This window comes from Chroicocephalus ridibundus, chromosome Z (assembly GCF_963924245.1).
Source record: "Chroicocephalus ridibundus chromosome Z, bChrRid1.1, whole genome shotgun sequence".
In the NCBI taxonomy this organism is placed as follows: domain Eukaryota; kingdom Metazoa; phylum Chordata; class Aves; order Charadriiformes; family Laridae; genus Chroicocephalus; species Chroicocephalus ridibundus.
Genome location: NC_086316.1, coordinates 73,887,868 through 73,903,114, shown reverse-complemented (window position 1 = coordinate 73,903,114; position 15,247 = coordinate 73,887,868). Strand labels below are relative to the sequence as shown.

The 15,247-nt window shown below is 43.7% G+C and overlaps 1 protein-coding gene across 2 annotated transcripts in view; it reads right to left on the bottom strand.

Moving 5' to 3' along the window:
- ADAMTS12 (ADAM metallopeptidase with thrombospondin type 1 motif 12) overlaps nt 1–14,954 on the bottom strand; it is a 167,817-nt gene extending 152,863 nt beyond the window's left edge. For both annotated transcript variants that reach the window (XM_063320596.1, XM_063320597.1), the window contains exons 1-2: nt 14,517–14,954; nt 9,345–9,706 (exon numbers count right to left, since the gene is read on the bottom strand). In XM_063320596.1, coding sequence (XP_063176666.1) covers nt 9,345–9,706; nt 14,517–14,646 — 492 coding nt within the window. In that variant the 5' untranslated portion in view covers nt 14,647–14,954. The remainder of the gene's footprint in view (nt 1–9,344; nt 9,707–14,516) is intronic.
- Nucleotides 14,955–15,247: the final 293 nt, after the last annotated feature.

Below are 15,247 nucleotides of genomic sequence, written 5' to 3'. Positions count from 1 at the left end.
TTAGAATCATCTTTGTTTTAAATACATAAATTTTAAAATGGAAAAAGAGTGGAATTTGAACGAAAGGAAATTTCAAGTCAAAAACAGTGTCTGCGTGAGCATTGACTGTGTGCTGCAACAACTAGATCTGCTCTTGGGATTTCCATGCATCAACTAGCCTAAGCAGTTTATTGGGGACTTGCTGTTTGCCATGAGAATTGGAATGCACAATGGATGTGTTTAAACACAGGCACTGTTTAGGCAAAAGAACCAGCTTTTTTAGTTACTACTTATTAACTTACTTATTTTTAAATCTTGCCATTTCAGATGAGTCTTTCTCCAGAGCACGCCCTGAAGCCAGAGTGTGTATAAAGCGCATAAATATCTCAGCCTGAATTACTAAATACTTGAATTCTGTTGCAACTTAGAAATGGGTTGGGAAAGTCCATTGTTAAATGTCTGGAAAAAACCAATATATTTGGCCATGGCTTGCTAATACCCAATAAATACAACAGCACAGAAGCCTTCTCAGCACACAGCATGGATCTTAAACCAAGAGCTTTAGCTGCAGTGTAATTGTTCTGCAATGACAGAGCTACATGGCATACAGATTTGCATATGTGTTTGCCAAATATATATGTCTATATAACTGCACCCTGATGCTGACGCTGCTCAGGGACTGTGGCTGCTTCTCTCTGACAAACAAAGAGAACTGAAGAGGCAGGACCTCATCTCCAGGCTGCTGTTTTCCAGCTGGTGCCAGAAGCCAGGCTCACGCAGCTGCTATAAAAGTGCCACTAGCCCATCTACCCTCCAAGTGCAAGCAGCAGACACAGACTATTTGGGTCCGTTGTTTACATCACCCATTGCTGTTCACCACCTAACATCCTGCCAATGTTTGTCTCCTCAGAACAGCAGCAAGATAGGCTTTCCTTGGTAATTTTCTTTTTTTTTTTGAACAGCTAGAAAATAAGGCATGCAATTGCCAAGATGTGGCCCTATTAATGTCACGTTATATGCATCACTGACTAGGTATGTAGGAAAGCTTCAGTTCTTTCCTTCTCTTCTGCTCATTATTAATGATTACGTACAAAGCATGTGCTGTGATGGGCAGCAGGTACAGCATGTTCTAAAGATGGCAACCAGTGCAAACAATTCTGGTTTATTTCCAAGCTGGACCCTTCCTTTCAGCATCATGAAAATGGATTAAAGCAAAAAAAAAGAAAAAGTTCTATGAACAGCAGAACTACGAAAAATTCGTCTCCCCACAGATTTGATTCTCACATGTGCTCAAGTTCCTTACTTTAAAGTCATTTTCTCCAATCTTTCCTGAATCCTCCAGCACTCCTCCCCATCAGCTGGGCCAGGGCTAGGACTGCACCCTGCTCAGTAACAACTTACGGTTGTGCTGAGCCACTGCTCAACCTGCTTGTGTTCATCTGTCACTTCACTGATCAAAAGTTCACACCTTTACCTGCAAAACTGTTAAGAACTTAATAGTTTTGATACCTCCATTTCTCTTTCAGATCGGGCTGAATTTGGCCAACAACTTCCAAAGATACTAAAAGAAGCAAAGAACAGACCATCTTACAAACCTCACATTGTCACGAATCAAAATAGATGTTATGTATATTTTTTACTTATGGGTTCTGAACCTTTTAGACTAAAGTCACAATTCCCCAGTATTCCCTCAGTAAATGAGACATTTTTTATAAAGAAACACACTTGTGAAATCATGAGTGAAAACCTTCAGAAAAAAGAAAAAAAAAATACACACACACACACACATAGAATATTCATTAAAAAGACTCATGAAAACTGGATATATGATTGACAGCTCCACACACTAACAATATTCATAAGTAATTAACAAATAAGTAGGTACGGATTTAAGAGAGAGCAAAATCTTAAAACTATATTAAAAAAGCGTCTGTCTCTCATATTCTCAAAAAATAGCTACCTTAAAGGAGCATTCTAATCCTGGATACTCCATTTGAATCAGTTCATACTGACTATTCCTTATTTTAACATAAGCCATCAATGACTGGAACGTTAACTACATTATAAAAACTCCAGCCAAACCCAGCTTATGCGCTAACAACTTCATACTGGTTAAAGGTGACAAGGCCAAGACCAGGAGCCACAGACACAGTCGAATTCTCATGTATTGAGATCACTGATGAGACTCGTTTGCCCTGTCAATTAGAGTATTTTTGCAGACAAAAGACTGGGGGAAGGGAGCTGGCAGATGGATAGTTGAAGTTCAAACACAAAGAAAAGGGATGGATGTTAAAGTACTGCGGCAAATACTAGTCCAAGTTTGAATGATTAATCTCTTGGGGGAAAAAAAAACAAAAACAACAACAACAAACACCACCACACACCCTATCTTTGGATCATCTTCCAAAAAAACCCCACCAAAACCAAAAACACACAACATAATCACAACACTACTCAAGCAAGGAGAATAACCACATATTTATTATTATATGGAGAAAACAGGCAAACCAAGCACGATATAGAACAGATGCACGGGGAACACCGTGTTTACTTTCAGTGTAAATTTTTCTACTTACAGCATTTTCCATACTACTGCCTAAGAGAAGAAATGTACAAGAGATACACAACATACTTCCTTCTTTACATGTGCCAGAACAAACAAAATCACAACATGTAGATTTGGAAAGATCCGTTATATCCAACCATGGAGCAATTCCTGTCCCCAGGGAAGAGGCTGGCAGCTTGCTTTCATGCTTGGCGTTCTCCAAACGCTCTATTCCTATATTTTGTTTCCAGCAGATTATCACAAGCTGGACAAACCAAAAGAGGCTGCTGTGGAGATGTAACTGACATTTAAATAAGAAGGTCCCAGATGGGGACATCTGCCATACTTTGAATCACAAGCAGTACCCACCAAGTACTATAATGCAGGGGAACGGCAAACAAGGAAGTGAGAGACTCTCTTAGAGGAGGCAAGGAAAGTTGAGTGAAGGAGAAGAGAACCCTGGAGAAGAACTTGTGTATTTTTCTCCCAGTATTCTTATTCCCAGAATGGAATTCATAGCACAACAGGAATGCACTACAACCCACCTCTTAAAATAACAGCCACCAAAACACAACTGTGCTCTGGGGCCGGACAATCCCATGTCAGGGATCAGTGCTGAATCCAGCTGCAGGTGGTCACAAACGCAACTGAAGAAAACGTTACATCTCCCCTTTCCTTAAGTGTATTTCTGCACTGCCACATACTTACCCACTTACCATAATCAAAATCCACTTGGATTTGAAGAGAAACAATTTTGTTGGCTGCAGGTATACCACAGGGGAATAGAAAGACATGGTCATTCTTCTGGGCTACAGGAGTGAATTGTATAGAACAGTAGCTTTGAAGAGCTTTGGTAACTACCTTTAACAACAAATTAACAAATTGCTAATAAGCAACCAATCTCACAAATAGGGAGATAAAGAAGCAGATAGAAATCCCTATTACAAGCTTAGCAATGTATTTTTTCTCACGCTACTTTAGAATAAAATATTATAAAACTGTTTTAAAGTAAAGATCCCTTAACCCCTAGCCTAATTTAAGGAAAACACCGTGCCGTCTGATATCCTGATGCAGGCTTTCCATATCCACAGGAGAAGAAAGCCTAAACAGCAGCGTCAGACCACTTTCATAGGGCACACTGCCACTGACATACTGTTACAGTACCTGGCACAGAACTGCTTGGGCTGGGACAGATCATAAAATGGTAACACGTGGGTCAGCATGGAAAAGACATCTCACACTACCTAGAAAAGTTTCTTGGCATGTATAGCAGAAGCAGATATCATGCTGAGTTCTCCAAAACTGAAGCAAGCCTGCAACAGGTAAAATGCCATTGGTGGATTTTATGCTGCATTGTGTGGACTGGATTAAGAACACAGACAACACTGCATAAGTACCAGAGCTCATTCTTAGGCTTCATATAATGGTGATATCCTGCAATAAGGAGAACAGTTACATTCAAGCAGAATTCAGACACCATTCTGCTTTCTGGTGACAAATTTGACACATGTATCAGAGAAGACCCACTTGGAGCATCTCCCACCCGCTGCCATATAAAGAGAAATGGTCACACAGCCACCAATTAAATGTTCATAGATGGCTGCCCTGACGGTGGCTGGGCACAAGAGGGAAGAACTGAGGTGGGGGAAACCTTTCAAAAATCCTGAGCACAGGCAGCAGACTCGACAGTTTTCTACAGATCTCCAGGGCACAGAGCCACCATGAGGTTTGGTGTGTATGTCTGTCACTGCTAAGAAACAGTGGGAAGGGGGAGGGGGGAATAAATACACAAACAGTGATTTGTGAATTTGCAGTGAGTTGCTGTTGCCTGAGCAGCAGACGACAACAGCACTTCTAGTAAATGCTGATGCCCATCAGGACAGAGACAGCCCTCTGACCAGCTGGAGACAGCCTAAGCACGATCTGCATCTGCCCACAGTGCTAGGCAAAGCCCAGCATGGCCAGGAGCCTACCAGGTACATGTGGACAGATCGTTCTCAATTTCCATACTAATGTTCTTCCATTCTTCTGCCATTTCCGTGCTGATGCTTGTATGGCCTTTGAAGACAAAAGTATTACTAGAGGCAACTGTCAATTGACAGCTCCACACTGTAAACAAGTGTCAAGGAAACAATGCCTTAATGATGCTCTGTCATCTAAAAATACTATAAACAATGTCTGTGTTACTGATGAATAAAAGAGGGCCTTGTTCCTAACGAAGAGGATAGACTATCAGAGAAAAATTCACTCCCCAGCTTTGTAGGGCTCAGTGCATAAACCTAGGGTATTCATTCAAATTCACCGAGCTTTGCTTCCTCCCAGCCCTACTGAGGGGACAAGATGACACTAACCCTGTGAAACAAGGGATCTCGGGACTAACACACAACTGAGAATTAAGACATTAGTGTTTGGAAAAGTTCTTTACAATCTTTTGTGGAAAGGCACTGTGGCATTATTAGAAGTGTGCCCTAAATAGCTTGCCAAGACAAACACAAATATTATTTCCAAATACTAAAGACAAAAACTCCCCTTTACTTCCCCTTGGAAACTTTCCTGTACCTAAGAGATTTCATGTCTGCTCTCTTCCCAAGTGCCACAGTTTGATCCATTTTTGGTGTTCCAGTAGTTAGTTCCAGAGTGTTCCAACTCTGGGGCTTCCTCCTCCAACTGTGACCCAAAATAAACAGTGAGGTCTGCCCCACTCTTGCCATGTTAATGCAGCCTCATGCGTTATTCTACAAGACCCAGAAATGCAAAAGACTTAATCAGACAACCGACTCAGAGAAGAAGTGACACAGCTTACAGCATCACGTTCTCCAACCCGTTAAGAAGATCATGACCTATTTAGCGTGAAAGGGAAACCAGGATATCACAAGGTGTTAAGACAAAAAATTGATTCAGAAATTAAAACTTAGCTCCTCCAGATCTCTGCTAGTTTGTCATCTTTATCCTCTTGTCTGATTCTGCCCAAATCCCCTTATGAACCTAGCCACTTGTTTCCGAATAAATTTCTGAAAATAGAGACTTATTTATGTTTTTAAAAATGAACAATGCTATACTATGACTGTTCCCCCATTCTTAGATCTCAAATCTGTCACGCTGTTATTCCCCTTCCAGGCCATTTGGGAACATATTAACACATAGGAAAATGAAATCTGTAAGACATCAGTATACTTTGTTTTCAAAACAACTAAGGAAATGCTGCAATTCCTAGGTACAATGACATTCTAGCTGAAAAATCAACATGCTGTCAACCTGGAGAAGCACTAATGACAAAAAGCTGTTTCCCGCAATTTGAAAGTGCCATTTTTCTTTTTTAATCATTTGTCAATATGGTTTAGTCAAACTGATGCACCTCTGAAAACCACATCTCAGCACCATCCCCTGGATTTATGCGCAAGAAATTTGATTTTGAAGAGTGTCACGAATAAAAATTAATAGTAAGAGTTATATCTTTGCTACATAAGTGATGCCCATGTAATGCCAATGGAAGCAGGAATATATTTCAAACTAAAAATGCAAGGGAGATGAAAATCCATTTCTAGACTTTCTATACTTTTAGTGCTGTGTGTGAGTGACCTTCATGACAGAACACAGATCTACACACACATCTTTGTTTTGTTCTTATACAGTGCTATTACCATGGAAATTCAGGGAACATATGAACCAAAGACTTCACATGAAAGGAATTAATTCCAGAAAGAGGATTAAAACCAGGATTCCCATCCCACAGCATCTTTACGATTTTATTTTGCTCCATTTCAGGCTAACGTAGTTTTTTTGTGTTGGGTTGTTGGGAGTTTTTTTTGGGGGGGAGGAGGGGCAGAGGGGAAGCGCAGTCTTGCAAAAGTTGAAATATTCTTAAGAAATTCACTTGGACATTTCAACCAATTCCCACTAAATATGTCAACAAAGAGGATATTCCAGTAAAACATATTTATTTAATCATATCAGTATTTTCCAGCATTATCAATTTTTTGACCAGCTCCTACCATTAAGAAAGCCAAAAATTAGGAATTTAGGGATCACACACTTTCCTGTCACTCATTACCATGGTAAACTGGTGCTTCATTTACCATCTCAACGAAAAAAGAACAGTGTGTTTATCATTTTATAACGTACCTAAGCTGTCAAGCCAAAACAGCATCAGGAAGGGAACTTCGCTAATATTCCTGTTCCCCATATTTAAAGGCTAAGATATCATTTCTTATCAGCTCTTGGGTTATGATGCTTGAGCCCATCAGCACTCCCCCAGCTCGCAGCACTGGGCTGAGGAGCTACATTTTTTTGGGACCCATTTGCAAAAGCACACACTTACGAGTGTGGTCCTGACCCAGGCTGTCACAGGTGAGGACCTGTACAGCAGCCACAGCTGCCAAAGTATGTTTTGGGAAGCTGGCACCTTTCAACCAGATACATATATTTCATATAACTCTTTTTATCAAGTAGTTTAGAATTACTGTCCTAAAGTAACAAGCTTACAATTTCTCCTCATGGAATGGGGTTTTAGTAACTCAAATAAATTGCCCTAATTCCATGGTGTTTACCTATCTCAGTTCTACTTCCCTCCCTCATAACAAAAAACAGAAAAATTCTTTTTGGTGGAGAAACACAATACATCCCAGGAAGAAAACAAACAAAAAAAAAAAAAAAAAAGAAAAAAGCAGAAATAGACATGGTGCTGAAGAACAAAAAACTGGGGATCTACAGGATGGAAATAGTTTACCACTAGCTCAAGAAACAGCAGACCAACACAAGAAGTTTAAAGAATGTCAGGTTTTTATCCTGAAAACCAGATTGCTTTTCTCAGTCTGTCAAAACTGTTCATTAATAAATGTTTTCATATGACACTGGATCTTTTGGGAAACTTTCAGGGGGAAGGCAAGCTAAACCACCTTTCCCCAGCTTGCAGCACTCAGGAATTAAGACATTCAGACCAAACTCTTACTGCAACCTCTTCAGATCCCAACAGTCATCACATCAAAAACACCATGTTTTTCGCCAGAGGTCACTTTCAACCTGATGTAATTTATGATTCTATATTTTCAAAGTTTCAGTTTAGGGTAGGGTGGGCAAACAAAACCACAACAGTATTTTTCTGATACAAGTGTTTGTCAAAAAGAAAGAATCCCCAAGCCTGTATTCTAACAAACATTGTTTCACAACCCGCCAAATTAAAGTAAACCTCAAAAAGTTTGTAATCGAAATGTAAGGATCACATTGAAGGATATTGCCAAGCTGAATTTAAAATGTAATTTGAATATTTTTTTTTTAATCCTTGTTGCTGACTAAATTCTTCAGAAGGCATAAATGAAGACGTAGCACCTCATTTTCAAGTTCTTCTCCTAATGAAAACCAAGGAAGACATTCAGGTAAAGCACAAGACAAACCAACCAAAGGAACTACTTGTATCATACCTCCTTTTCCTTACTGACCCTGTATGACCATACCATGTTTCAGGGAAGTTTTGATAAGTTGGTCCCCACTGAAAGAATTACTTAGAAAATCCCTGATCTTCATGCCTCTGGGACTGAAGCTTCTGACCTCAAGCAATGATCTGTTTCTCCAGGCAACGTGCCAAAAGTGTTATCGGCACTTGCGTTAAGATTCCAAAGTTTCCCATTTCATCTACATCAGAGCTGTCTTCATGTTAGTTTTCATACATTGCCATGATATTTCTGTAACCCACTGATCTTCCAAATCTTCTGAAAGCCCCATGCTTCTCAATACCAAGGAACTTACTTTGATATTGACAGGCTGGCAGGGAAAGGATGTACTTTACAGACACCTTAGTGCTGAGTTCAAGCTCAAGAGTGAAACGTCAGTCCCCTGCCTGTTGCAGGCTGAGATGTGTTGGCCAAAATGCATCAGTGCACTGCGCTATGCACTTTCAAATACTACAATTTGCCACTCAAGGATCAAGGCACTAGAGCACATGCATGCCGCACACACTTCACCACCTCTGCCCGCACACTCCACAAACCCTTTGCGTTTTGCCTCTCACAGATTACACGTGCCATTTTACACAGCTCCCTACAGCATCCCCTTCACATGCAGGCAGTTTGTCTCTTCTTCCCCTCCCTGACAAGATATGTACAGCCTTATTGTCTAGAACTAGAAACCTAAGCTATGGTGGTGCTAAAAAATAAAGCACGGCAAAAACAAGGTTTCTACCTCTTTGTCTCAGTCTGAACCACAGGCTACTGAGAAGTGTAAGACTTCAAGCTTGAGCCTTAGAAGTGGTCTTTTGAATGAGGGATGCCTAGAAGTGGTTCAGGTTTGAATTTAAGGTTGCATCTGTCCTACCATTTATTTCTGAAGCTGCATTATGGTTCTGAAGCAAATCTCCCAGTTTTCCCAACATACCTTCTGTGGGTTTGATTTGCAGAGAAGTTTTGGTGTGCCTGATCTACTTTCATTTTAGAGAAAAATAAAACAGAAGCTCACATCCAGGTGCATACCAAAGGCACCCCAACTCTTAGTGGGATCAAAGTAGCAACTGGATATTTGGATGGCTTCAAACCATATGAATGACAGAGATGTTCAGTCCAGACCACCAGAAAAAAAAGTCTAGCTAAAAGTAAACCCCAAGGACCCTCAAGTGCTGACCTTCTGATTCTCTCTTCCTTCAATGAGGAGACTCTCTCTTACTTCAAATGAGATCCACAGTATTAAAATATTCTTTAAGAGTGTTTTGACAGGAAGGTATCAGATTGGCTCATCCAGTTTCTTACCAGACTTATTCATACACCAATGCTCTAGCTCAGTCCTAATGACACCAAAATAAGCCCAGAACCCCAGTAAAGGTCACATCACTTACCAGGCCATTGCATGTGCTGATTGCTGCTGTCCCACTCCCGGAACCTGGCTGCCACACTGTGCCAATGAAGTGGCATGGAACTCCTGAGTGAGTTGCAATCTTCGCACTAGTGTGGTTGCCACGTCTCCTTTCTACTATGTAGTTACGGGAAAGAAATCCCATGTGGACAGTCAAGTTAAAAAACAGATCCTTCTCCTCGTGGTTAATTTTGTAATACACTGCATTTTCTTTTTTGCTGAGATCTCTCTTCTTCCTCGTGTTTGAGACGTGATGGTGTAAATTAAAAGAAAGAAAATGCCCGCTTGCATCTACTCTTGCTGGATCAACCACGTGGTATTCTGGCAACGTCTTGATAAATTGCTCTGAGAGGAAGGGGGAAAAAAAAGAAGCAAAACCAGGGTGAGTGCTAGCCTGTTCAGATCTCTCTTGATTTAAAGGGAAACTCAAAAGTGACAGCAATTCACCACACCATACTACTGACACAAAGGCAGGCAGTGTACAGAACACCATGCAAGATAATGCTCATTTGGGCTTTCTACTCTCCCATTATAGCTAAACATTCTCCTTTTCAAATATTTTGTCACTATTCATATAAAGGATTGACTGTAACACATATCCCTTCCCAATCCCACAAAAGCTGGAAACCCTCTCTTGTCCTAGGTCCCCAGCACACGATGCTCTGACCAAGATCATTCTCATACATCCAGAAAGCTGACCACCTGAAGCAGGAGACAGAGCCTCACGAATACAGATGGGTGAAGAGAACACTACTAATTGACTTGACAGGCTGTAGCAATAGCATCTCAGTAGCATCAGCTTTAGCAGATGTTGCAGCAGAGGAGGGAATTTTAAAGAAGGGAATGAAGTAACCATGCCCTTTTGTAAGGGGTTCCAAACAGGGTAAGCTTGGACACATTATCACTTATGCTTATCTAGCAGGGAAGAAAGCGTTACTGGCATTCTTGTTTCCTGCTATCCTGCAGAAAAAACACCACCTGTTCCCAACTTTATTTTTTTCAAATTAGTGTAAAACTCAAAAGCCTCAAGCAAATAACCTAAATCCACGTAAAACACAGTCCCTAAGAACTCATACCTTAAGGACCAGATCTTCTGCTTGCATACTTGACTTCAGCCCAAGAAATCGCAGTCTGAACATATTTCATCGAAAAGAAATTGTGAGGATACATACATGTCATTACAGTTCCTCTTTCCCCAGGGCTGTGCTTCATTCCCAAAGTCCCAGCCACTTATACACAAAGTGATTACACCTCATTCATTAATTAAGCTGGTTAACAAAGCAGTAAGCCTGCTCCAGGTACTTCCTGAGCAATTTACTGTTCCCTAGGACTGGTAAGACAACCCTTCTAGAGACACTTCTCTCTCCAATGCTTGCACCTTCAAAGCCACACAGCATAAATCGTGCCCAGACAGATAGCTGTCTGGATCCGTCCCCTTCGTGAAGGAACACATCTCCTTTGTCCTCATTAGCTGCAGTATGAGACGTGGCTGTTTGCATTTCCTCAGGACATGGACCCCTGAGACACATGCAATGAAACACTCCCAATTCAAAAAAATCCAAAACACACAAAACCCCCACTTCCCAGTACATATACAAAACTGCATGGGAAATGTGGCCTTGTCTCTGTAGCACCTTTATTTCAGAAGCAAGCCTATTCTCATACACAACAGATTTCTTTGTACACAAGCCTTCCCACCAGCCTAAAATGACTTTGTGCCTTTCCAGGACAAGCCACAGCAGTGGGCTTTAAGATCTCCACAGTGGCAGGTCTTGACAACACCAAGACTAACACAAGTTCTGAGACACCTCTTGCCCTTGTCCACATAAACACAGCAGGGACTGAAACACTGAAAACTCAGTCCACACCTTTGTGCCTGCAGTTTACACAGCCTGTAGGTACCATAAAGGGTGTCAGCTGTCTGACAATTCAGCAGCTGAAGTTAAACCGAGGTCCCCCCTTCCTCACACTCCAGAGCGAAGTAAAAAAAAAAAGTGGCAGGGAGAAGGGAGGGGAAACACCTAAAAATATGGCTTACCTGCAGAAGTTAAACTACAAGACTTCTAGGAAGTCCCACATCCCATATTGTGCTAGCAAAGACAGGCTAACAGAGAATGCTGCAAGACCAGACCCCCATTTCTATGGTTTTCAGCACAACTACTCATGAAATAATCAAATTAAATGCCTGAAGGAAAATTTACTCACTTGCTGTCACTGTGCAATTTGCCTCTGCTTGACGTCTTGAATTTAATTTGTTGTGGCTTAACAGTTAAGCTCCGTGCAAGACCCAAGACTTGCCATTTTGGACTTCACCTTATTCAAGGAAGTTTTTTATTTCACCACTACAGTAATTAGTGAGCAGAGGTTGAGGCAAATTAGACATCATCATCACTAAAAGCGAAAATAACGGCTAAGCATCTGGTAGCAACAGGATTATCAAAGCAGAGAAGTATAACTTTTTCCACCCACTCCCTAAATACTCATTTCTGAATGCTAGTCACTGGAGAGGGGAACTACCCTGCAATAATAATGTACTGTAATGTAACTGCAGAAATTAATTATTAAAAACTTTTCAAAAGACCAGAGGGAATAAGATTACAACACAACAAAGTCAAACAAGATTAGGCTAAAAATATTTCTGCAAGTAATCATTATCAGTTTTTTCTAGACTGTTGGGTAGAGGTTAGCAAAGACAATCCTACCAATACCAGAAAAATTTACTGAGCTCCACATTAAGCCTAACATACCACTTGACCCTTCTAGATGAAGAAGGGTCTAAAACAAAGACAGGAGGTACAATTTTGGTGATATCTTTCTGCCCTTCTAGGATAACACTCAACTAGAAGGCAGAGGAAACAACTAGAATAACTTAACATGTGCAACCAAGGCTGCACAAGAATGAGGGTTCTATTCTTCAACACTGACTGCTTCAGTTTTCCTAAAGTAATAATTAATTCATGTTAAAACACAACAGGTTCCCATAAAACTTAGTGCCAGCAAACATTAAATGGAGGCAATCTATCCCAGTGCCACTGAGAAGCCTTGTTGCTGGCATGTCACAGCGTCCTCTGTGGCCACCTTAGCATACTCTCCAGTCCAGGGAAGCCCTGCTTGTCAAGTGGCACTGCTCAGCATTTATAGGCCAGGAAAGGGAAGACTTCCTTGGGCAGCTTGTGTAGCTCCAGAGAATGCTCTATCTTTCCACAACTGCAGCTTGAGCACACCAGCCTCCATCGGTACCACGAGCAAGACCAAAACATCACACTGAGCAGGACACAGTCAAGTCAGTTCTTTGCCTTGCAACCACAGTGTTTGCAGAGGCCCTTCTGGCAACATGGAAGAAGCCACTTTCAGGCCCTTCATGCTTGTTTAACCAGTTTAAGTTACTGGAGAAACCTTCCCTGCAGACCCTCCAAATTGTGCATCACCCAAAACATCTGATAATATTCAAAACCACTGCTGTCTGTTCTGCTCCTCTGTGGACTCAAACTAGCTACACATGGCAGAGAACTGCCTATATTAAGAATGGCTGTACACAAAGTGAACAAATTAGGATAAAATCATATACAATCTGTCACACACGACAGGAAATACATAATTTCTTTTAGACAGATAACCCGTTTTCTGACAAAATTCCCTTAAGATGTGACACTTCATCATTTGCCATTGTTTCATCTCCATCTTTGTAGTTCATCTACATCTGCCCTTCAGACCCTCTGGCTTCTTTTCAAAGGACTCCTTGGGATAGAAAATAGCATTGCTCATCTCTGGAGGAAGCATCTTCCCGAGCCAAAGAAAGGCTCTATACCCAGAAAACACACCAAGCTGCGAAGCCCCACGGCAGAGAGCAGGCCTTCAACATTCAGCAAGGGCATCCTTAACTGTTCGATCTACCACACTCATTGTGGATGCAGAGAGAGCACAACACTTAGCATCATTTCAGCTATGTGAGACACAAATTTTAGTCCTTTGCACTTAGCACTGCATTCAATCTTATTTGCAAAAAATCAGCCAAATTTTGAACTGTCCCTTTGAACAAAGCTATTTGCAAACTCTCAGGAAAGCCTAGTTTTTCATGCCTAGAAAGTAAAATTAATTCTACACTCATTTTCAGATGCCTGACAATTAAACACCTACTACATGCTTACACAGCCGTCCCTGTTGTGTCCCATGTAGTCACTGAAACGCAATGACTGTGTGCATTCACTTTAAATGAATCCAGCAGGAACTAACTTCAGGGTAATTGTCCACTTTTTAGACAACTTACTGAACCACTTTTCCTTTCCACGATCTCTGAGGGCACAGAAGATCTTCTCCTCTGTGTTCGAGCTCTCCCACTGACAGCACTACAGCTGTTGATTGCATCAGGAACGTTTTCAGGAAGGAAAATTTCCTCCTACGCTTTCGGGTCTTCTACCACCAGGCAGAGTCTTCCAGCTAATTATAATTTTTGTTTCGTGAGAGCTGCTTCTCTTACTCTCCTTACAGCAGGCAACTGGATAAAATTACGGAGTTACACTCCACCAGGGTGGCGTACAGCCAGCTGGGGCAACAAAGTTAATCCACCTGGGGGAGCAGCCTCAAGAGACTCATCCTGCAGAGGAAGACTCGCTCTTAATTTACTGCCCTTAACGAATATGGACAATTCACCGTGGGGTTTATATCCTGGTAACGCCAATCTTTACGAATGTAGTCTGTGCTGATGCAGTACAGAAGCAATCATTTGTTTAACAGAAAAAGTAACCAGGACAGTACACTTCTTCAGCTCAGTGGTAGCAAACGATGCCGTAACTTTGGGAGATGCCTCTTAAGGAGGAAGATGAGCAAAAAGCGGGGTTTAGCAATACCTTCCTCTACTCAGTGCAACTCGGGAAGCAGCAGGGAGGACACAGCCAGATCCCTGCGGCCCCACGGACAAACTTTAAAGCCCGGGGAGCGGCCAGTCCCGGGGGGCTGCGCCGCCGGCTCCAAACCCCGCCGGAGCCCGGGCAGTAACGCCAACACGCAACACGGGGCCGGCACCCCGCGGCTCGCCGCCTCTCCGGCCTGGGCACCGCCGGGGAGCCGCGACTCGACCGGCCAGCAGCACACCCGCGGCGGGGAGACCCCGCTGCCCGTCACGCCGTGCCCGGGGAGCTCCCCGCACCCCACTCACCTTGCCTCTCGTCGGGGAAGAGGAGCGAGCCGCCGGCCGGCGGGGCCCTGCCCAGGCAAAGCGCTTGGGCGTGAAGGACGAGGAGCCAGAAAGAGAGGTGTGCCGCCCGGCTCCGCGGGACACATGGCATGGTGCGGGGCGGGGAGCTGGCAGCGGGGGGCCGCGACCCCCGACGCCTAGCCGGGCCGCGGCATGGCCGGGCGACTGGGCAGCGGCCGAGCGGCCTCCCGGCGCCGCTCCGTGGAAGGGCTGCGCGAGGCCGTCCCGGTGTCTGGTTTCTGCCGGCGGAGGAGGGAGGGCTGTGGGGAGGGAGCCGCTCCCGGGAGCCCCCCGCCGCGGAGCCGCCGGGGTTAACGCGGCGGAGCAAACCGGGCCGGGGCCAGCGGCGAGGGGAGGGGAGGAGAGGCCGCCAGCGGGGGCTGCCGCCCCCCCACCCCGCCCTCCTCGGCGGCAAACGTGGGGCGGGAGCCCCGGCAGCCTTCGGGGAGGGCCGTCCCGCACAAGGCACTCTCCCGTGCCCGGCCCCGCGCCGAGCAGCCGAGGGAAGGAGCTCGCAGCGGCTTCGCAGCCCCGCACCCGCCCAGGCAGAGGCGCGGTGTGGGGGTGCGTGTGACCCTACCTCGGCTTGTGGCGAAACTGCTCGAAGCACGCGGGTGTTCAGCGCGTTTTCCGCCATTTCCCGCCGCAGCGGCGAGGGACGGCGGGGTCCGCGCCCCGCCTGAGGCGCTCGG